This window comes from Dasypus novemcinctus, chromosome 2 (assembly GCF_030445035.2).
Source record: "Dasypus novemcinctus isolate mDasNov1 chromosome 2, mDasNov1.1.hap2, whole genome shotgun sequence".
Taxonomy (NCBI): Eukaryota; Metazoa; Chordata; class Mammalia; order Cingulata; family Dasypodidae; genus Dasypus; species Dasypus novemcinctus.
The window spans coordinates 40,109,683-40,133,913 of record NC_080674.1 but is presented as its reverse complement, the minus strand read 5'-3'; the positions used below and the strand labels follow the sequence as shown (position 1 = coordinate 40,133,913).

Below are 24,231 nucleotides of genomic sequence, written 5' to 3'. Positions count from 1 at the left end.
CACTCGCCTCTCATGTGGGAGGTCTGGGGTTTAGATTCTGGTGCCTCCTGGAGAAGGCAAGCAATGAGCAGACAGACGAGAGAACCATCTGGGGGAGGGGGTAGGATAAATAAAGAAAAATAAATAAATAAATCTTAAACGAAAGAAAAAGAGAAGAGAAAAATCTCAAATTAGAGATCTAACCTCACAACTGGAGATTCTAGAAAAAGAACAGCAAATTAAATACAAAGGGAAGAGAAGGAAGGAAACAACAAAGATTAGGGTGGAGATAACAGAATAAAAAAATAACAGAGAGAATCAGTGAAACCTAAAGTTGGTTCTTTGGAAAGATCAAGAAAAATCAACAAAGGTTTAGCTAGACTCTCGTATCTGCTTATGACAGAATAGGTAAGGAAATAAAAGTACTCTCATTTCTCTTGAATTTGTGATGAGGTGAAACTAGAGAGTTTGGAAAAATCACAACCCTAGAAGAAAAAAAGCAGATCTTAGCTATAAATTATCCATCATGACAGCATAAACTCATTTTCCACATGAATTCCACACTAAACATATAATTGTACATTATACATTAATATATAATATTCCCTTTCACATTCCATATTTTATTTGAGACTAACAAGCTGGTATGGCAAGCATATCAGGTATAATCATCCTCATTTTATAGGCAAGGAAACAAACTCAGAAAAATCAAAGAGACTTATGTTTCATGACTGGTAGATGTAAAAGTTAGAACCAGAACTCTGGTCTCCCAAAACCCAGTGTAGCACTCTTACAAGGAACCTAAAACCTAGAAGAAAGCCCTTGTTAAGAACTACCACTTTATAAGAATGATGGAGAAAACTTTCCATTAAGGTATAAGGTAGTAAAACCTTTAAAAGGTTCCTTTCCTTACATTTTTCTTCTTTTTTTTTTTAGATACTGGGGTCTGGGGATTGAACCTGGGACCTTGTATGCAGGAAGCAACACTGGCTTCCCTGAGTTGGCCTTCTTATTTTTTCCCCCTTGTTGTTTGTTTTTGTTTTTTTTCAGGAAGCACTGAGAACTGAACCTGGGACCTCCTGTGAGGGAGGTGGGAGCTCAACCACTTGAGCCACATCTGTTCCCCTTACCTTTTTATTTGAATCCTCTTCTGAATTAGCATCCTTCTCTGATGATGGTAAGTGTACTACACACTGAATAAGTTGTAAAACCAGGGCAGTAACCATCTGAATATACATAGGTTCTCCATCCATATCACTACTGTTTAACCTGTTATGGAAAAGAAAAAAATTTATATCATAGAGTGTGAAAGATAACTTCATTTTACATTTCATTTTATATATATATCCCATGTCTTAAGAAAACATATCAAGTAAATCCATATGCATGGTCAGATAATTAAAGCAAAAGGGAAAAAAGTATCTAAAAGAAACTTCTGTATTTTATAAAAGCACTACAGATAAAAAATTTACAATGAAAACAAAATCAAGAAGTATTTCTTAAAATTATTTAAAAGTTGGTGAAAACGTCAAGGTTTCTAAATGCCCATGAATTCTGGTATTCATTTTCATCTTTTAAAATCTGCTTCATAGCTCTCATCACTGCTAAAGTATGAGGCACAGATTATGAAAAATAAATTTCTGTCTTTTGTTCTATAGATATTCTAGAAATTAAGATTCTGGAATTAAGATTTTAAGAATTCTTTTATATGCTGGTAATTTTTCTTCAGGTTTAACAGACAGTAGATGTTTACAGATATACAATTAGTCCAAAAACAACAAGATAAAACCATTATTTAATGAAGATAGTCTTCAAAGAAATGTAAAAAACAACCCTAACACATGAGGTCAGCATGTTAACTCACTCAGGGATATTATGATGATAATTATGATGATGATCACCTATGATGACAAAGATGAGAACACTGACCACAGGAGCTGATAACACTCCCTAGTTACAGTGTGCTTAGTGATTTAAGAGCATTTAATTCCCATGTCCATTCTCTATACTGCCATTAGGGTAATTTTTCACCTATTTCTTAAAAATATTATTTAATAGCTTCTTACTATTTATAGAATCAAGTCCAAGTTCTTTAGTATGGCTTATAAAATTCTCTTTCAACTGCTCATGACTCTTTTTAGCCATATTTCCTATTGCTCTTTCCATATATAAACAGTGGTTCTCAACCAGGGATGATTTTGCCCCCTATCAACATTTGCCAGTGTCTGGAGATAAGTTTGATTGTCACAACTGGAAGATGAAGTGAATATACTGGCATCTAATGGGCAGAAATCCTACAATGCACAGTACATCTCCCCACAACAAAGTGTTATCCAGCCTACAATGCCAAGAGAGCTAAGGATGAGAAACCCGGCCACAGATCTGCAAATTGTAAACCTTGAGAATCACTGAACACCTATCTTTAAGTCCCTTGTGTATGCCATGTTATTTCATTCATCTAAGCTACTCTTTGTGCTATTCTAATTCCCCTCTTCTTTAGTTGCTTATCAAAACATAAATCATACAAAAATGATGATAGTTAAAATATAATGGAGTTCCTTATTACACTTGACTTCTTAGTTACCTGAAGTTCCTTAAACTCCTCTTGCTGGTTGGTAATCTTGCAAGTGAAGTAAAAATTTCTTCCAGAATTAACTGCCTATGTTTTTCGTATCTTGAGAATACCTGTTTAGCAATTACAATTGTCTAAATTTAGCTCATTATAATTAAAAACAAAACAAAAATATTAGTGTTAGTACTTAATAAAATGTGATTTAAAAAATACTATCTGACATTTAGAATGAATACCTCTAACACCTTCAATGGTAATGACAAAAATAATTTGCTCTATTTTTCTATCATTAATTATAATATTCTTACAGGAGTCAAAGAGGACTGGTTTCATTCAGAGGTTTATGACGGTTCTTGAATATGCAATGATAAGAGTAAAAAGATTTTGACCCATTATGACTATTAAATATTGAGGAATTACTAATTGAAATATTTTTTAATATTTAGAAGTGTTCTAAATTTTGACAAAAACAAAACAGCCCAACAAATTCATGAAACTGAAAAATGAGTTCTCAAACAGTAAACTTTAAGATACATGACAATAGTCCTTATGTTGAATTATGTCTATTGGAAAATTCAAATCTTCATTTATTTTTTGGAAGTTTGGATTAAATTATGTCAATATTATTTTATTTGGGGGATAAATAAAAATACAAACTGATCAAAAGTATACTTACTGCAGTGACTAATTTAATGGCACATAACTGAAGTTCACTGACATTTTCCACAAAAAATGGTGTTATTCCCATTGATGACACCTGCAAAAAATAAAAAAAGTTAATTAGTACATGTCTTTGGTTGATTTTAGTACATTCTGCCTCATTAAATTCCAACATATTCATAAACGCACTGTAAAACACCAAGTGGAGGGCATTTTCTTTTCCTTTATCTAATCAGCATCTAGCCCTTTCTCTGATCCCCTTCATCCTTAAGCACATTAGCACATACAACAGGTATCTTCCCCTTCCTAGCTGCCATTTCCCTATTCTTCACTTTTTGGTCTGATAAATGTTAATCAAAAGAGATATAAAAAACCAAAAAACATTTTTGATAAAAGATATTCTGGCACATTGTAAAGGAAACAGTAGCTTAGCTTTTATTTTTTTTTAAAAGATGCCAACCATAAGATAGACTTTATTTTGACATGAACTTGATATTTTAAAAATAATCCTTCAACCTATATAAAAATCTGCCCATCAGAGACCCAATTCCAGAAAAAAGGGTTGGCTTTGTTTCCAGAAGAGGAAATCAAAAGGAAACACAGGCATCCCAGACTCTTTATCCCAACCCCAGCCTCAGGTTGATTTCTAACTCTGCCCCACCACCCCACAACCTGAAACTGGCCAAAGCTGGTCAGTCAGCCAGCTCTGACGCCGGGAGTCTGTGTTCTGCGGGAGCCCAGGGGTTCCTCTGAGTTCCCCAAGTCCACCCTGTACACCACCTGGGTGAAGAGGGCCTACCCAAAATGTTCCCTGTCTCTTATCTTTTAAATAATTTAAAGTTTGGAATTTACATTAGAGTCACCTGTCTTCTGGTCAGAATGCTTACTCTTTAAACTTCCCTGAACTTTCATTTCTTCAATTTAGATATAGCATACTTTGAATTGGAAAAATTAACATAATCTGTTGTTATTATTGCTAAGCAAGGTTATACTGGACTCAATCAGACCCTCTACTTTTAAAAATGCAAGGTCTAGAAATGCTTCAGAAAAACTTACTTGAAGAATTGTTGTGTCTGTAAGAAGCTGTATCTCTAGCAATTCTGATAAGCTGCTAACAATATCACAAACTTTGTTATAAAGCATTACTATTACTCTCTGCTTATGGGTGGAACATTTGGCTCGTTTTGCCTTTGAGCTTAGTAAGCCTCCTGAAATAAAATTCAAAACAAGGAAAATAATGACGTTTAATAATTTTCAGTCAACAGTACTCAAATTTTTTTGAATTGAGTACATGCTTTCTGTTTACATAAAAATACTGTTATTTATTAGAAAAGAAAATTATTCTTCAGAGTTATTTAATTAGAAAGAAAACAAATATTCTTCAAACAGATAATCTATGGTCCACTTCAGTGGCTATTAAAATCTTGTACCTGAAATAGCATTTTACCTTTATTTCCATTTTTTTTTCTGTTGGAGCAGGTCAGTAAGATTTTATTTCCTTTAAAATTAGTTTGTAATTTCTAAACAATAGGTGATCAAATGTAGATTATTCATGAAGCTAAGTTTGCCTTTCCTCATTCTAAATGTATACACTAACAAGAATACGAGGACTCCATTTTGCAGATGACTACTATTTGAGATAAAATTAGGGGAAATAATAAATAGAAGGAGAGCTAATATTATCTGGGATTTTTCCTGACTACTATAAATTACTTCTATTATGCATATGCAGTTGCTCAAAAAATTACAATTTAACAAGAAGATTAAATAGAGTTCTATCTTCTAGTCAAATCTAAAACCAAAGTCAATGTTTATTACAATTTATGTGATCTAATAATATTGGTACCACTGTACTAACTCACGCAACATGGAAATGTACATTTTGGGTAATTTTGCTATTAGACTCAAAGAAAAACAATATAAAAGGGCAAACTAACCTCCATGAGGATCTAATCTGTAAACAGGATCATACTGAGGATAAAGTGTATTCTGCAAATGAAATTTAGTGTACTGTATAACTCTTTCGATTACATCCTCAATATATACAGCTTTTGGCATGTTAGGGGATGTCATAATGTTGATAGTTGTAAGACAGGCATCTGCTGATTTTGTAACTCTCTCCATAATAAGGTCTCTCCATAACCTTTCTTCTTCTTCCGTATCGTTATTCTATAAAACAGCACATTGTTACTAAAATGGAAATAAACACATTTAAAGATTTAAAATAGAAAAAAATGATACACTTGACTTTCACTGGTGGTAAATGTGGTTAAGAGTTTTGATTTGCATACATTCTTTAAAGAATATCAAGAATGAAGAAAAATATGATCATAGTACTTTAAGCAAGATTTTTTTGTTACCAAACACGATCTACTCTACACTTCCTATTTTCACCACTAGATGACACTCCACTGACAAAGTTATAGTCATCTTTATCTATTGTGCACTTTATCTAAATCTAAGATTTTAGCTTAAGACTAAGTTACATATAAGTAATTTTGTGTTTTTGGTGTGAACATCGTGATAGTCAAAAACTTTACAAATTCTGCCTACTGCTGTGAGATCAAAGCAAAAATTAACAATAAACAGTAGAATCTTATTGACTCAGTCATTCCTAACACTGGTTTATCAATACTTTCTTTTTGAAACTGGGATTTAAAAATACTGAAAAGAATTAACTTACTAAAATGGATAATTCAGGAACTGACAGAAGACCACATTTAATCTGCACATCAGCAACTTGGTATTACAGTTGGGAAGGAATGCTTTTAATCTTACTTTATGAAGTGAAAATCCTTCTATTACATCCTTAGTTATGAAATAACAACTTTGTACTCTAAAAATACTTTCATAAGCATACCATTCAAAATTTAAACACTGGGAAAAGGAAAAATTGGGTTGACCAATAGTAGCACAATATATATAAAGCAGAGAGGGGCTTTCCAATTAGTAGTGCCTAAAAATTAGATTAATTTTTTCCCTAGCCCTTTAGCTTTCTTTCTTTTTTTTAAGGAAGTACTGGGAATTGAACCCAGGACCTTGTACATGGGAAGGAGGTGCTCAACCACTCAGCTACATCCATTCCCCTTCCTTTTCTTGTTTATATGCCTACTTAAAATTAAAAAAAAAAGATGAAGTAGCTTCTCTTTGATACTAAAATTGATACTTGCAAGAGTCAGTTAAGGAGGTTCATGAATAATGCCTTCAAATACATTAAACAGTGTGAAGGTTTTCAGGTATGAAAATAACTTTATTAAAACTGAGTCAGCCAGTTCTTTAGAGCTCTAAATTCTAGATGATGTTTATCACAATTTCTTGTCAAAATGTTTTAAGTAAAACCTGTAGATGGAAGATGGAGGAGATTCCCACTACAGGTCTAAGCAGTTTGTTTCTGACTAAAACTCTGGTTAAAAAGTGGCATACTGTAAAAATATGGATCTACTAAACAATCCATAGAATTACCACCTAGAATTATTTTTCCACATATTACACGTAGATATCCTAGTAATCTTGTGACTTCTACAAACATTAAGGATGATGTCCATACTTTTTCTCCTGAGATAAAAAAATCCAGTGTACTCAGTATAAATAAATATATTGTATGTATTTTTAAGTATGTATGATTGAGACTGGATGTGTATCTATCAAAACAGCTAAGTGGTTATAATTGGATGAGAATATGAATTTTTTTCTGGTTTTTGTGTTTTAGAAATTTTCTCCAATAAATATATTACTTTGTATTAGGCTTTTAAAAATAAAGAAAACTCCTTAACTGAAAACTTCCCTAAATTCATCTCTCTTATACTAAGTGCCTATAAGCATTAAGATTTGTATTCATTAATGATAGTAATATCAAGATCTATTTGAATGTACATATGATTTATAATAAATCATTTATTTCTTTAAACAACCCCTTGAACAAGGTTAAAAAAAAATGGCATAACATGATTAATGTTTGAGGACAAATTAGGAAATCAGCGTAAGATTTCTAAATATTTATTTCTCTAGGGAAGGTCAGGAAAAAGGATTACTATATGTAATCATGTCATAAATGAAAGGACATTTTAAACACCCTTATATACTTACAAAGATTAAAGAGCAGTCCTTTAAAGTGAACGAATTTACATCTGTCCTTATTATTCTGACCTTACGGTAAAACTGTGAGTTGCTCATGTATAACATTAATTTTGAATGACTAAAGTGTAACTTCAGCCGCAATGTTAACGAATGTAACTAGTAATTGGTGGTAAAATGATCAAACTAATGAAATGTGGAATTTTCTCTATAAAACAAAGTTCTTAACAAAAAAATTCTGTATGTGAATATTAGGGTAAAGTTAACTATAGGGATTTTAAACTTACATGATTTAACAAAGTGGAAAGCTTTGAACCATCTTGAATATTCTTCTCCAAGATATTTAGGACTTTCACAGTTTTGTCAGTTGAAAGCTAAAATGGCAACATAAATTCTTTTATCAATCACTGATAAAAGGAGAAATGAAAAGGATGTAATTATTCAAATATTTTGTACAAGTATCCATTTTAGGCTAAGGGACATATAACATTACCACTCCCTTGAAGAGTGGAAAAAGATAACTTTCCAAAGATCCTCTACTCAAATCTGAATTATGTAGAGAATTAATCACTTGTTTCTGAAAGACAGAAGAGCAAACACAAAATGGGCACATATGCATGTTGCTAGCTCCTCTCTTACCATATAGCTAGGTAAGAGTGAGTTTGTTTTCATTCCTGGCTCCCTGCTCTTGTGGCAGTGACAATGAACATGCATATGAACATGCAAACACATTAAAGATTTCATCTGTTGATTTAATTTATAAGAGGGCTTTGACACTATGATATTCAGCAGTTTTCTTAAAATCCAAGACAGTATTTTAAAAAACAAAAGCATGAAATTGTGAATGATGAAGTTACAAATGTGAACATTACTTTAATGCATACAGAAATATATTTTCTTCTTAGTTTTTAAAGTATTTCCTCTTTTCATTTCTTACAAGTATACTTTATCTATTTAGAAAACTAGTGGTCCATTTGGAGGTTCTTCCAAGAAGAAACTGCTACTTATATGTTTTCTTGACTGAAGCGTTTTCATTTTGGACTCTTATCATGGATCTGCTAGGACATTCAACCAACTGCCAGGAAGAGCCCCATGGGAAAACAACAAAGGAATGGACATTAAGTCCAGTTTGATTATTCATATAATCAAACAAATTCTTCCAAATACTGCTTTTGGTGATTTCACAATAGATAAAAACTACTGAGACTTTTGACAAAACTTCTGTGCTTTGGAAATCCAGGTCCATGGCTCTTTCAGTGCAGTAAGATAGTTTTTCTTTAGAAGAATCTGCAACAGAATATTCCTTTTTTCCAAGTTTTTTTTAAAAAAGAAATTAAGAAGCAACTATTATTTTCTTTTCATTATTACTTTTATGTAAACTTTGCAATTTACCATAAAAAATGAACCTATTTTCAAACATTAGATATGAAGTAAATTTATAAATTTTACTTTAATGAGATACCTTATCCATTATACCCATTGCTTTAATTTTAGCAGATTCACTGCCGAGTTCATTAAGCTGATGTTTTCCTAAGAGCAGTTCTTGAGGAATTTCATCATCATCACCTGAAAAACCAAACCAAACAAACAAAAACATAGTTTAGGTAAAGAGGAATTACATGAAATGGTAAGTCTAATTTTTAAATAAAACTTATGGACACAAACAATATAAACAAGCTTAACAAACTATAAGGCCTCTGCAAACCTCAAGCAAACCCTAAGTGAAAGAGGACAGGGATTGAAATTAGAATTCTGACTAGGATGTGAAGACATAATAAATATCTTGCCTTTATTACTTTATATAAACTATTGACCCTTCTCAACCATGCTCTCTGCCCCAGGAGGCTGACCTGTATGGACTACATCAACAGTCTCCCATGCCCTCTGGCTTCTGTTTGGGTTCAGCCAGTGGGATGCCCTGTCAGAAGATCAAAGAGAAGGAGAGTAAGGTCAGGGTATTTATTTATATCCCTGTCTCCTTCCTTGCAAGGTCTTCTCAGGCTGGCTATGTCCTCTGACCAAAAAGCTACAAGTTCCTTCATGGTAACCTGCTCTGTAACTCCCTTCTTCTGAGTTCTGGTAAATTCTCTACTCTTGTTCCTTTGGGCAAAGGAGTGATAACAATTCCACAGCTTTTAGTCCTTAGTTTCAATGCTATTCCACCTTTACATTTGTAATTGGTCTCTTCGTAAATAACCCCTCCTCAAATTAGAATAATTTGAGACTGTCATATTAGGACCCCTGAGCACTCCTCTTGGGACCTTTGAATGATACAAAAGACAATACAGAATTATAAAATTTTAGAAACGATAAAACTGATATTTTAAATACTTAGGGGCCATATTTCAGATATTTAGGCAATAACTCTCACAAAACAAATACTTTAAAAATAAAGGGAAGTTTACCTTATAAAGCATTCCTAAATAGACAGGACTCATATCATAATTAATGTATGCGATAGGATTTTTGCATATAATCAAAATTGTATTACAATTAATGATTGTACCAGCTAAAGATGGCATAAAATTGTTGAGGGTAGCTCAACATTACATTGTATAATGTATAAACATTACATTTAAAATATAACTTCAATCTTAATTGTTTTGTTTTCCCTACAAGCTTCTGTATTCCTTAAAGCTAGGGGCTAGAGTCTTATTTATCTTTACATCTCTAAATGCTACTGGTATCTTACTTATCTTTGCATCTGAACATACTACCTGGCAAAGAGTAAATATTCATTAAATATTGGTCACTAGAATAAGATGGATGGATTCTACTTCAGCATCTTTGCTCATATTAGTGTTACATGCTCACATCTAACTTCATAAAGACTTCTCTAATTACTCTAACCTACGGTGATAACTGTACTTTCAGAATTCTTATGACACTAATTGCTAGTACCAGACTAATTTAATACTTGAATTCTGTATTAGAATTTTCAGTTTCTTGAGAATGTGGACTAGATTTGACTGCATTACTAGGTTTCAAGTTTCCTATTCACACAGTTTATGCCTATGTATTCTCCAGATTAATTGGCAGAAAGCTAGACATACAGAAGATAAATATATTTTAAACTGATTTTACCAAATGCAGTAAAATCCATATCTTCCAAGTTATCCAAAATATTCTCTATTGAAGCTGTGAATCTCTTAAAAGTTGAAGAATCCATCATTTCTGCAATAGAGAAAAAAATACTTGGGTACATGTTCAAAGTAGACAATTAAGCTGAAGACTATGAATAAAGACAAACTAATCTAAAAAGTTACCTTCAGGTGTTAGTTTTGGTTCATAAGCTTTCCTCTTCTTCTGTTTTTCCTTTTTCTTCATTTTTCTAGCGACTAAAATGAACACAAAGGGATAGGGAAATATAGGAATGATATTTGAAATCGTTCCACTTATTTTTCTAGTTTTTTCTTTAATTAAATATTTAAAGAATAATCACTGCCAATTCAAACTAAATAAATACTTATGTGTTGATTAAAATTAATGGTGATGGTAGCACAACATTGTGAATGTAATTAGCAGCATTGAAATATATATTTGAATGAGGGCAAAAGGGATAATTTAGGTTGTATATATGGTATCAGAATAAAAAAAAAATCCATAGGAATGTACAACACAGTGAACCCTAAAGTAAACAATGAACTAGTTAATAGTACAATTATAAAAATGTTCTTTCACAATTGCAGCAAATGTATACACACTAATACAAGATGTTAATAATAGGGTAGCATATGGGAACTTTGTATTTTATGCATGATATTTCTGTAAACCTACAATTTTTCTAATAAAAAAATAAGTTGTTAACTCATAAAAGGTACAAAATATTCGTCAAAGTTAAAGTCAAAAATTTAAGCTGGTTTACGTAAGTAATCCATCGATGCTTTTAAATTACCCTCACTAAGGCTGGGAGGAGGAGAATAATCTTCCATGTCAGAATCTGATGGACTTCGGTTTCGGTAACGACTGCCACCTGAACTCCTTCTTCCTTCATGAGAGTGGCCACTTCTCCTATGATCCCCAGAGCTTCTTCTGTCTCGCTCTTCATATTCCCAAGCTTTATCATCATCTTTTTTATGTCGTTTCCTAGAGGCTAGAAGCAAATCCCCATGACAAATAATTTACCTTATTTAAAAAGACTATTAAAACTTGTACTTTACAATTGAACCACAAAGGGGAAAATTCTTCATTCTGTGGGTTTAGGAAATTCTGATTCATTTTTTCTAGAAGTTTAAATTATGGTATAGAAATAGTACCACCAATTTTAACATGATGCCTCTGGATTTAAATGTTTTATATAAATTCACTTTGCTAATAAATAAAGCCATGAAGGTTCTGGGAATTAAACCACAGTGCTCATTTCAACGAAAGGTATTAAATGAGTTAAAAAAGATTATATATAAACTTCATGATGAATTAAGACTTGTAAAATAACCATTATCTAGGATTAGGATAAAAATGGAAGCATGTTAAAGGATCTGGGTTTTGACTGGGAGTGGAGTTTGGAGAAAGGGTTCTGGAATATGGGTAGTCACAAATACCATCATTTAACAGCTGAGGCTAAACCCATGATTTAGCTATAAATTCTCTGGACTCTGCTGACCCAGTATCACAAGCCTACAGATATCAAATATATCTGTACAGTTGTTACTCATATATTGAATTCCGTTCTTCGATAGGTTGGCTTAAACCAAGAAGAAAAGATTTTAAGCTTATATATACTACATAAGCTATGTATGTAGGTTTCCTTTTAATCCTTTCCTCCTCCTTTCAGAGGTCTAAGCTTTTTACAATAACCACCACTACTGACAGAAGCCTCTAGACAGAACTGCAAATAGATCTCATTTGACACATAAACACTGATCAATTGAAATAGCTGCCTAGAGTGCTACACTGAAGACTCCTGAGGCCTGAGAAAGCACCATAGTTCAGCAAGAAAGACCGATTAGGGATGTTGTCTGCAGTGAGAACTAGAGGGCAGTGTAAGTGACAAACATTTACCATACCTGCTCTAGGGTACAGCATCACAGGCTTGGTATAAAGCAAGATAGTTTAATATGTAAATAGACATTTTAAACGCTTAGTGACTATCTTCATAATTAGGCATAAATTTAATTATTAACTATGGAGGAGGTAGGATTTATGATTTGGGTATGCCCTAGTGCATTAATGAGAGGCTATTTCATATACTAATTTAAGTAGTTTGGGAGGATGGTCTGTTTGTCTAAGTCAGTCCATGAGAAACAGGTCATTTCTGTATAGCAGGTACTCTCTTTTCAATGATCACTGAAACGCCTTTCAAATAGGAGGAATGACAACTAACAAGGAAGCTTGTACAGAAGGCAACATCAAATGGATCATCTTAGTCTTTCTGCATTTTAATTAATTTTATAAGAAAGCTATTTCAAGCATTCAATCTTAAGAGCAGAAAATGCTTGAAAAATCTTATAGTTATTAACAATTACACACAATATGCTGTACTGATGGTGATTTTTTTACAGGACATAGAGATTTTTATTTTACATTTATTAAATATTAGGTAATTTGGAAAAAATGGAGTGGCAAATTTTAAAAAGATTTCTATGATAAATCATGTGTCACAATAAAATTACCAGGATCTCAACTCACTGTAGCTGGTTTGTTCTTTCCATTTACCTCCTTATCCTGGAAGATGCAGTAGAGACAGAGACTCAATAGAGAGGTTGTATTAAATATGACTTGTGGGTTCTCCACCCTCCCTTTCCAAATTTCACCTATATCTCTCTTTAGGTTCTTATATTCTCCTATCTCCTGATTCCCCAGGAACCCAGCAACCTTATATTTATGCTACAGCTACCCTTATTTATGTTGTCCAACTTTCAAAGTTACTCCTCAATCCTCCTTCCTATCCTTTCATATAAATATTTCCTTAGTTTTAGATTTTAAGAAACCGATTTGATTAAGTGAGATTCAAAAAGTCTCTCTCTTCTCAAAACAGCATAATACTTGCTACATATGTTCTCATAATACTTTTACATTTTGTATTATACTATGTTTTCACTACATTGTTGTTTATGCTAACTACCAACTGGACTTTTTTCATCACCCCAATCAGTGGTTCCAGAGTAAACTCTTCTATAGTTACTTACATAAACATAAACCTGGAAAATCCAGATGCTACTCTAAGATCTCTTTAAAAATCCGGGGAAACTTCCCCTTATCCTAGCAGGATTTATTGAAGCTTAGGTTCTCCAACAAAGAAATGCTAGCTTTCAAAATAGTTGGGCATAGATATAATAGGATCCATGGCTTTAAGATGAAGCTATGCATAAGATGAGACAATATCTCACTGATATTAGGAAGCAAGGAAAGGAATAATGGCTGCACTGATGACAAGCAGGAGGCATATGTAGGTCTACTCTCCCTTACTTTATTCTTGGTAAGCCTTTCTGCTTATACTATTTTCCCAACTTAACTGTAAGGTAGCTTTAAAATTCTTATCAACTTAGCAATGCAGGCAGCCACTATCAATCAACTGAAGTTGATGTGTGATTTGAAATCAAACTGCTATTAAAGGGATTCCTTCTTATTGTGGAGAGAAAGTGAAGGAGAGTCAAGTATATAAGGGGAGTGAGTTTCTGGGGCACCAAATCTCATTTCTCTTCTCCCTTCCCAAAGCTACCCATGACCCCATATGACTAAAATGTTTTGTTATAATACTAAAGTATTTACTTTAGCCATTTAAATAAACTGTAGGTAAATACATCTCATGTTAATTAAATACATATAACAAGTATACATATAATGAAATGTGTCAGGTTAACTTTGCTGTATATTTTATTTCATCTTCAAAACTGCGTTCAGATTTGTTCAGTTTTCATAATATATGGCTCACAGCTCAAGAGCTCACAACTTTAAATGAACATCGATTAAAAACTTTAGAGGAGGTGAAGGGCTTCCATCAGCAATATACATTTAAAAATGGCAGCATGCATCTGTCCTTCCTGCCTTTGCTTGTCACACCTCAATCTACGAAACTAGGTGGAAAAGGTAGAACACACTGGTGGTCTTTCCACTTCTTTTGGTCATAATGACTAAGTCAGTTGGCACACAAGTGAAGATCTCCCATAGTCTGTTTCCACTGAATGCCGTTTAAGTCAAACAAGGCTGTTGACCCCTCTTGGCTAGGCTCAATTCTCTTGCTCCAGAAGAAGGAAGATAAGGATAAAAGAGAAGAACTTTTTCAGTGGACCAGTAGGAAGACAGGCGAGGTATAGCAAGTCTAGTGCAAAGACAGGTGATCACAGTGTTGTAGAGAGGTAGCTGTGTAGTGAAGAAGCCAGCTCTGGAAAACAGTGAAACAAGGGAGGAATTCCAGGACACAGCGGGGCAAAAAGGAGAAGCCAGGTCCAAACCACACAGATAATCTGCAATGTGGCTAATCCATTCATAATTTAGTGATAGTATGGTTTTAAATATTTCTTCATCTGGCTATCTCCTACGTGTCCTTCAAGACTCAACTCAAGTGTCACCTCTTCCAGTAAGCCTTCCTTAAGCCCCCAGTATGATTTCAATGATACTCCAATGTATTCCCATAGTACCCTGGATTTACTGTTATCACTGTATTTTTCACATTATTTATTTATATATTTCCCCCAACAGACTCAAGGCTCTTTGAGACAGGGACCACATTTTATTTGTATTTTAACTCTCAGTGCCTAGCATACAATAGGAGCTCAGTAAATGTTTTCTAAATGAATACAGACATGTACCCAAGCTATTTAACACTAATTATAGTTCATTTACATTTTTTCTTGGTGCCAACTGATCTCACTTTTCACACATTTTTCAAGTATAAAGAAAAAAACTTGCTATACTATATTATTTAGAATTAAGGTCATTGTACTCTTGCTAACCCCCAAAATTATGAATGAAACAAAAGATCTGCTTTTTAATTCTAAAATGAAAATAAAGTAATGTGATACTTACACTCAAAAGCTTCATCACTATCATTATCTTCATCTGAACTGATCTCAGCATATTTTGGCTTTTCATTAACTGTACTACGCTTGCGTTTGTTCATTTTCACACGTTCACAAAGTGGCATGGTGGATTCAATTTCTGCCAGGAGTTCAGGGGGTAATTCTTTTAACACTGATTGATCTATACTACCTATTAATAAAAGGTAAAAGGAAAATTTTAACTAAATTAGCATTTAGTATTGTACTGCTTACATTAATATTAGTATTTCTATAAAAGTTGAGTCACCTTTGTATTTTAATAAGAACACTTTCATAGTTACAGAAGTCTTATCCATATAATGATAATATAGTTTTAAAAATATATACACTTATATAACACTTATTTCATAACATGGGGTAGTTACAGCATCAACATTTGATAGAGCATGTTTATTTGCTTGCATTAACTAAAAACTTTCTGAAGACGCATTGGTATAGACATTCTTGTTAGCATCTAAACTTGTTTTTATAAAGGTATGGAACAGTTAGCTTGAAATGAATATTATCCTTCAGTACAAAAGAAAGAATGGAGGATACTTACCCTTCCTTCTTTTCCTCTAGGACCTTGGCATTTGGGTATGGTGGCTGGCACAAGAGCTTTATTTACTTTAACCTATCACTGGCTAGTGCCTTTTTTAGTTATTATGGAGAAAGTCCTCAAAGATACAAACTAAATATGCATTTGACTAAAGGTAATAGAAGCTTGAAAGGGAGGATAAACAGACCAAATATATTTTCCCACAAAAGAGTAAAGACAGGAGAAAAATATATCAATTTTATACAATAAGAATTAGTAACATAGTAATACTTACAACCTAATATTACCTTCCCACCATATGCAAACAGTTGCTGTTAAATAAATTCTTAACATCTTGTTGGCAGTTTAAAAATCAAGCAGAAGTAGCAAAAGTTATTTATTAAGACTAATCTGTCCTTGATGACTACTGAACATTACAATTTTAACTTACTTTACATTTCCATCCATGTATATCTTTGAGTGGGTGGATAAAAACTATGCCTTAACTGCTAAATTTTAGGAATTGGGAGCAAAGAGTACTTTGGTGGCTTATAGCAGGAAACAGTAATACCTTTAAGAAAAATTAAAACTAAGCTTTATAACAAATAAAGGTAAACCATGACAGCAAGATAAATAGGTACAAATTAAGACATAGTAGATAAATAATACAACAAATTTAAGAAAATGCATACTATTAATCTCAATAGAAGAATAATCTTATTTTATTGTTCATGAAGTTTTTATTCTACATTATGATGCAGTTACTTCAGTAACTTTCAGTCTTTTGCTCTTCTAACAACAATTTGACTCAACAAAGATATAATATTGGTGACTGGTAATATTCCAAAAACTTTATTGCTGAGAGCCCTGATTTACTATTTAATGTTAGAGTTAAACTTATTGTTTTTTTCAAATCATATAATGTTTTTTGCATTGACTTTATTATTTAACTTTTTTGTTTTCCAAACAGTGAGGTCCACTTTATAAAATACTGGTAGAGGTAAAAAGAAATCAGCTTTAGCTTCGGGCTGCCAGTATTTTTAACCCTAAGCTGTTATAAGCTTGTATGTCTCATTTAAAGGTCCTGAATGCTCTGACACATCTAATATGTTGTTTTCTGATGGAAAGATCATGCCTTCTACTATACATGTTTCTCTTTCCACATGAACCTATATTATTAAGAAGTAATAAGCAGATATAGATGCACAATAAATGCTTTCTGAGAGCCTAATTCTGTGGCTCACAATTTCTTATACTCACTTAAAGGATGTATGTTCCGGTCTAGTTCATGAATCACTGTATTTTGCAGACAAATGAGGACACTTTCAAACATTTTAAAAACGAAAAATCTTTTCTTTTTTTGGTAGCAGTTAAAACATTATAATCTTTTTGGGTCTATAAGTACGGATAACCCACAGGGTTTTGCCCTTTAGTCCATCAAGAGTTTTGTTTTTTTTAAAAGCAGATTTACCTAACTGATTTTGTTCTGCTTAGAAGGGATTATTATATATTCAGAGCAAGGACTATGCTCTCTTATTCTTTTTCTCTCGTTTTCAAAACTAATCCCCCCACAAGAGCAAACAAAGAAATAAAAAACCTGTGCTGTGTCTTATATCTGGTAACGCAGTATCAACATTTATTCACTACAGTATACTTTCTCATTTCCCAATGAATATTAACAAGATTATGATTTAAAAGAGTTATAGTCTCCTGATCATTTTGACATCTGCACAACTTTCAAAGTAAAAAGAAATATAATTAATCTAAAAATTAAGTCCTTTACTTCTGAAGTTAACCTGACTTAAACAAAAATCCAACAAGTAAACCCTGTTTCATTTTGAATAGAAAGGTCTATTCCATAGGCTTAGGCATTTTCTGAACTAACCACAGTCTTTCTTCCTTTTTAAGAAAAAACTTTATAAAATGATTCATTCAGCTAGGTCTCTTGATTTGAAAGGGTAAGAAATATAGTCTTTGACTTTCCTATTTTCATACTTGGAATCTACAATACATTATCAAAGATCTGGATAACTGGCTTAAACATTTTCAACAGAAACAGATAAACCATGAATACTTCACATTGTCCCTGTAATATACCCCACTGTGTTCTTTTCCCCGAATCAGGAAATAATCCTTTAAGTGTAAACATAATATCTGACTTTCTTAAAACATTCATTAATTTAGGGATTATTTTTGCTTGCTAAGCTCTTTGTTCTCAAGAACTTCAGACTGCTAGTCTTATGGTTATCCTTCTCACTCATTTGTCCCCTACAAGTACTTTATCCTTTAAATTAGGTATCTTATTTACTAAAAATTTTAATGTACTGACTTGAAGGGTATGACATTTAATTAGAATTTTGTGAGATACCACACTCAAAACTTTTTTATATATATAATTAGATAGGGTTATCTGTAGCCTACTTAGAGTCAGAATGTGAAGAACTGATTTACCCTAGATGGGCTAAGTGTAGCAATCTTGGATTTCTAGTATAAATCACTCATATTTGGCATATTTACCAGATTATTAAAAACCAGAAGTCATCAAAAGATTTAAAGACCCAAAGATTGACTAATTTGATAACTAACAATTTGTGCTTAAATTTTAAAAATGAAACAACCCTGAGATTAAAATAGACCATCTCGATTAATGAGAACCTTTGGGACTAAAGCTTCTATCAATAGAAAACAGTCATGTTCAGAACAAAAGCAAGAACCTCACATAAACCTCCAAACAAATCATAAAAAACATCTTGGGTAGGCTTCATAGAGCTCAGTGACAATTCTTCCACAAATCTACTCATATAACAGAAGAGTAGCATCAAATAACATCTTAAACTTCAACTACAGGTAATCAGGGGCAGAAAGAAAAATGAAATCAATAGTGCAACCTGCCAGTTTGCTCTCTTGCCACTCTTAGTTAACACTGTTTGAAGATAAGTGTTTTTTGGTGTACACAGTTCCTAAACGCAAGTCAACTACTTTACTTGAAGGGAGTACATCCAAGGAGTATGAACTGCTGAGCACAAAGCCCTGAAAAACACTTAATATTTGAGAGGCAGCAGCAAAAGGAGGTAACCTGGAGAGAAACTGAAAAAAATGTACAGTTAAACTATGTGATCAGGATATTGAATGTTCCTACTATAGGGATCCCTAAAGTTCAGATGTAAAGACCAAGAGTAAAGAAGACTGAAGGCAGTTTCAGTGAATGCAGGGACATGGAATATAGGTAGGTAAGTTTGGAGGTCACAAAATACTAGCCTCAGAGAAAGAGCTCAGACATATGTTTGAGCAATTATTTGGAAAAAGCAATGGAAAACTAGGAGAAAGGAGATACCTCTTTTTGTCACTGATATACCGGGGTGAAGGAAAAAATGGAATAAAATTCAGTTTCTACAGTAGATGGCAACAGTCTTCAGGATAACAAGAAGGGGCACTTCTTTACAACTGATGGAGGGAGGTCTTAATTTAAGGGAGGAGAGGACAAGCTGGCCTGCAAAATCTACAAGAAAAGAGTCAAGAGAGAAATTGGAGGGGTCTAAGTTTGTATTTTAGGCAATAGTTCAGGAAAAATGGAAGCGATGAATGACAACATAATCTGGTATAAATCTGTCCTAAATTTGGTAAAGGTAGAGACTCTAGGCACTTGGTGGAAGCCTCAAAATTAGCAAATAGTTATTTGTGGCTGAGGGAGGGGCCAGAATAAAAATATGACAGCTATTTTCTCAGGGCATATTCCTGAAACTAATGAAAAGAATCACAGGAAGCAGACTCGCCCAATGGATAGGGCGTTCGCCTACCACATGGGAGGTCCACGGTTCAAACCCCGGGCATCCTTGACCCGTGTGGAGCTGGCCCATGCGCAGTGCTGATGTGTGAAAGGAGTGCCATGCCACGCAGGGGTGTCCCCCATGTCGGGGAGCCCATGCACAAGGAGTGTGCCCCATAAGATGAGCCACCCAGTGCGAAAGAAAGTGCAGCCTGCTCAGGAATGGCGCCGCACACAGGGAGAGCTGACACAAGATGACCGCAACAAAAAGAAACACAGATTCCAGTGCTGTTGATAAGGATAGAAGCGGTCACAGAAGAACACACAGAGAACGGACACAGAGAGCAGACAACGGGGGCGGGGGGGGGGGGGGGGGAGGAATAAATAAAAAATAAATCTTTGGAAAAAAAAAAAGAATCACTACAACCTAAACTGTCAAATCTCCTCTTTATAATTTCAGCCAATATATTTCAAGTTGCAATTCATAAGCAAGGTATGAAATCAGTTTTGGGTGTCTTCACAAAGCATTTGCGTTTAAAGTGAAACAAAACATCAGAAAACATTGATGTTTTGCCTATGGTAAAGGTAGGTACTGTTAATGTGTTTGTATGTGTAAAACAGTAAAACAAGTTAGAAAGTTCTTTGAGTTTTATGGTTGCCACTTCTCTCAAAATAGGAGAGGGAATTCAGATCTTTCTAGGATAATCCTTCCTAGGAAAAGCTCATTACAACGTTTATTAAGCTACAGCTTCAATAAAAAAAGGATAATTTGAATGATATACTAAAAATAATTCAACTGATTTTATCATAAGTTAATAGAATATGGCTACCTTGCTCAGAAAGATCAATTAATCTAATTCTGATACAACAGTTGCCAACATTACAACTTTGAAAACATATCACAGTAAAACCTCGGTTTATTCAGAAATTCTTTTAATTTTTCAATGCAAATCTTTCTAAAAGGCACTGTACCTGCTCTTTTTTGGATGAGACTTCTTGAATTATAATCATTATTGAAAACATCAAATTTTGTACTATGTTGTACACAATGCTTTCAGGCATAAGGCTGCTTGATACTATTAAATGATCCAGGCTTTGCTTCTGAGCTCTGTAGGTCTGTTTGCAATTTGCTGATGTATGCTCAAACTCTGCTGTTTAAATCCTTTAATCCATTTACCAGTCAGAATATATTCAACAAAATAAAAAAGTCCTATGTAGAAAGATGAGATTGTTGTGTACAGAAACAGCAAAAGGAAAAGAAAACAAAATGTAAAATGATAAGTATGCCACACAATGCATCTATATAAAAGGAATCTTTAACTGGAGTGAGAGGTTATTTTTAAACATTATACTAACTTAAGAGAAGATGAATTTTCCTAAAGAAATACTAGTTATACTTTAGGGGAAGCAAGAAAAAAAAAAGGCCAATGGTAACTTGTAAGGGACTAGGAGACACCTGTAATGATGGATTGCCAACAGAGAACAGATAGGGTAAGGTAGAAGGAACTAAAAAATAGAGGAAAGCAGTAAAGAAGTAGGAGGAAGTGGCTGTTTTGGAGCACTTTATGAGGGATGTGACAGTAGCAGTTAGAGCAGTCTGCTGTACAGAGCAAAGTATCAATTAGGGAGAAAAAGCAGATAAGCTAGATAACCATGCACAAATAGGGGTAAGATTCAGATACTGCAGTCTTTTAAAGAACAGGAATGATACAATCAGAATGCATTTTAGATATATTACTCTAGCAGTAACTTGTGGGATGGACTGAAAAAGGGAGACAGATGGGAAATCGAAGAGCTATTAGATATGTCTATGTGAAAAGTATGGGGAAATAGTTAAGTAGATGCCATGAGTCTAATTATTTTGAAAGGCGGTCATGTTACCATTATCTATTTACTATATCCCACTTTGAGATTTAGCTCAAAACCATGAAAAATTTAACATGTTACGATCACACAGAAACAAGAAAATATGGAATCAATGACAATAAAACACTTTTTAATTTGTACTATTTATGTACTTTGATCATCCTGATTATTAAATTATATTAGCTATGCAACTGACTAGTTATTACAGTAAAATGAATGTGTAGAGAATTTTAGCAACATCTTCTATTGTATGGTAGTCTAAAAATATATTTTCTAACAAGAAGATGTAGGAATGGCATCTTTTCTAATTTTTACCACAAACGGCTAAAAAGGATGTTTAATTTCACCAATCTAGTCTCTAATTAACCCTTACTGCATTCTAAATATTAGCTGTTTTAATTTCCCTAAAATTGCAATGCTTTTTTTCCCCTTCTGTTCTGCTAAGAGTACACCTAATGCCCTTTTACTCTGTACTCATATAGCACCCTTTTCTTCAAGTACACTACACTGTAACTGTCTCTTTAGTTATCCTTATCAAGATCATAAATTTGATAAGGTCAAAGACTATATTATGTTTGTAGTGCTTGGGATCTGGAGATGGCCAAAAACATTTGTTGAATGCTATATGTAAATATTAAAATAAAATTCTCATCCCCCAAGAAATTCTTTCAGCTGAAAATTCTTTAATCTTGAAAATGTTTTTTAAGTTTGTTCTATACTGATAATAATAGAGACGTATACCCACAAAGTGACAAGATATGTATATAACACATTTCAAAATTAATATGATATGATGGATTGAATTGGGCACCCCAGTTTGACATGTTCTTGGTCTTTGTCAGCATTCTGTTGGATGTGGACGCATTGTAAATAGTATATCTTGAAGATGTTACTTCAGTTAAGTTGTGGCCCCAAAGAATCAGGTTGGGCTTTAATTTGGATTATTGGAGTCCTTTAAAAGAAAGAAATTCAGACACAGAGGGAAAAAGCCAGGGGAAGAAGCTCGAAGTCAATGGAACCTGGAGGGGAAAGAACATATCCCCATGTGTACTGCTGCCATGTGACAGAAGAGTCAAAGACCAAGGATCAATGGCTGCCAGCCTCAGAATACCACAGTTCTCTGGAAGAAAGCATCACTTGTTGATGCCTTGAATGCGGAGGTCTCCTAGCCTTAAAACTGTGGGCCAATAAATTCCCATTGTTTAAGTCAACCCATGAGGTGGTAAACTAAGACATGACACATTTTTAAATATTTTTAAGGCAAATTAAATAAGCCTGGATACACACACAATGTGTGTATATGCCCCAGCTACATGAAAATAATTACTCGTGAATATTAAATATACTACTAAAACACTTTATGTGGATAACTTCATATTTCATTTATAAACACTGGATAAGAACTAGAAAAATAAATAAAATTTCTCTATACCTAGATCTTTCTTTTAATATTCATCCTTAAATGGCAGTGAGAAATGCAAAATTGAGATCTCACTACAGACTGAACAATTTATCACATTCACCTCTTTTTGTACATAAAGTTTTATTGCTGACCATTATATCTAGATCATATCATACTTTATTCAAAATGGAACAAAATACTACCACTCCAAAAGTATTTACTTGTACCATTTTGATATAGCTATGAATTCCAAAAACTGATATTGGATTATGTTTGTAAACTGGTCTGTACCTGGGCATGATTAAATTATGATTAGGGCTTTGATTGGACCATGTCAGTAGGGCACTGAGTCCCTGCCCCTTGATGGGTAGAGACTCACAGATAAAAGACATGGCAAAGGACAAAGTTAAGAGGGTTTGTTGGAATTTGATGCTGAAGTCTTAAGTTGGAGCCCCAGGAAGTAAGCACACAGAGGAAAGAGAAGCCAGCCCCAGGAAAGAGGAACCCTGGGCCCAGAGAGAAGCAAGACCTTGGAAGAGAGGAACCCAGGAAGCCTGAACTTTGGCAGATGTTGGCAGTCATCTTGCTCCAACACATGGAAATAGACTTTGGTGAGTGAAGTACCTACGCTTTACGGCCTGGTATCTGTAAGCTCCTACCCCAAATAAATACCCTTTATAAAAATGAACCAATTTTTGTATTTTGTATCAGCACCCCTTTGGCTGACTAATATATAGTTATATTCTGCACAGTTTAGGTTTAGGTTTTTGTAAAGTGGTTTATTTAATGAAGACAAAATACTAAGAAGCTGGTTTGTAGCAAGTGAAAAAATGCTACACAAAATGAAGCAGATAGGGAAAAAAGATTTTAAGAAAAATTTCAAGTCCAATTCTATGTATTGCAATTTAGATACCAATATTAGCACTAGAAAGGTTTCATCAAAGAATAACAATCAAATTATGAGGAAGAACGATAAAAAGAAACATACTTTCTACCAAGTTTATTACGTAAATGATAATTTACTACTCAAGATAGAAAGCAAAAGGTGGGGATCAAATGATCCTTTCTTTAATATGTATACAAAGTGAGAAAAATAAATGGTGGCAGCAAATACACAAACACACACTAAATGTAAAATGTATATATACACACATAAAACACATTCACAAAATACTTTATTAGATAAACTCAATTAAAAATTGAATGACTCTGAATTCTTTTATATAAAAAAATTGGACATATTTTTAGTTCTTATTATATACCACCACTTATGTGGTCCCCACAACTGCATAAAGTAGGAAAGAAACAGATTTCTCCATTATAAAAATGAATGAACCAAGTAAGGTTTGGAAAGTTTAAAATTTAAGGTTCTGATTCCAGTGTTCCCTTCTACTA

The 24,231-nt window shown here is 33.5% G+C and overlaps 1 protein-coding gene across 4 annotated transcripts in view; it reads right to left on the bottom strand.

Annotated features, from left to right (window-relative positions):
• The window catches only part of NIPBL (NIPBL cohesin loading factor), a 203,709-nt gene that overhangs the window by 57,861 nt on the left and 121,617 nt on the right, over positions 1-24,231 (bottom strand). For all 4 annotated transcript variants that reach the window (XM_058307903.2, XM_058307893.2, XM_058307907.2 and 1 more), the window contains exons 11-21: positions 15,254-15,436; positions 11,181-11,378; positions 10,552-10,623; positions 10,370-10,459; positions 8,748-8,851; positions 7,573-7,659; positions 5,149-5,380; positions 4,268-4,419; positions 3,228-3,308; positions 2,564-2,664; positions 1,110-1,248 (exon numbers count right to left, since the gene is read on the bottom strand). In XM_058307903.2, the coding sequence (XP_058163886.1) occupies positions 1,110-1,248; positions 2,564-2,664; positions 3,228-3,308; positions 4,268-4,419; positions 5,149-5,380; positions 7,573-7,659; positions 8,748-8,851; positions 10,370-10,459; positions 10,552-10,623; positions 11,181-11,378; positions 15,254-15,436 (1,439 nt within the window). The remainder of the gene's footprint in view (positions 1-1,109; positions 1,249-2,563; positions 2,665-3,227; positions 3,309-4,267; positions 4,420-5,148; positions 5,381-7,572; positions 7,660-8,747; positions 8,852-10,369; positions 10,460-10,551; positions 10,624-11,180; positions 11,379-15,253; positions 15,437-24,231) is intronic.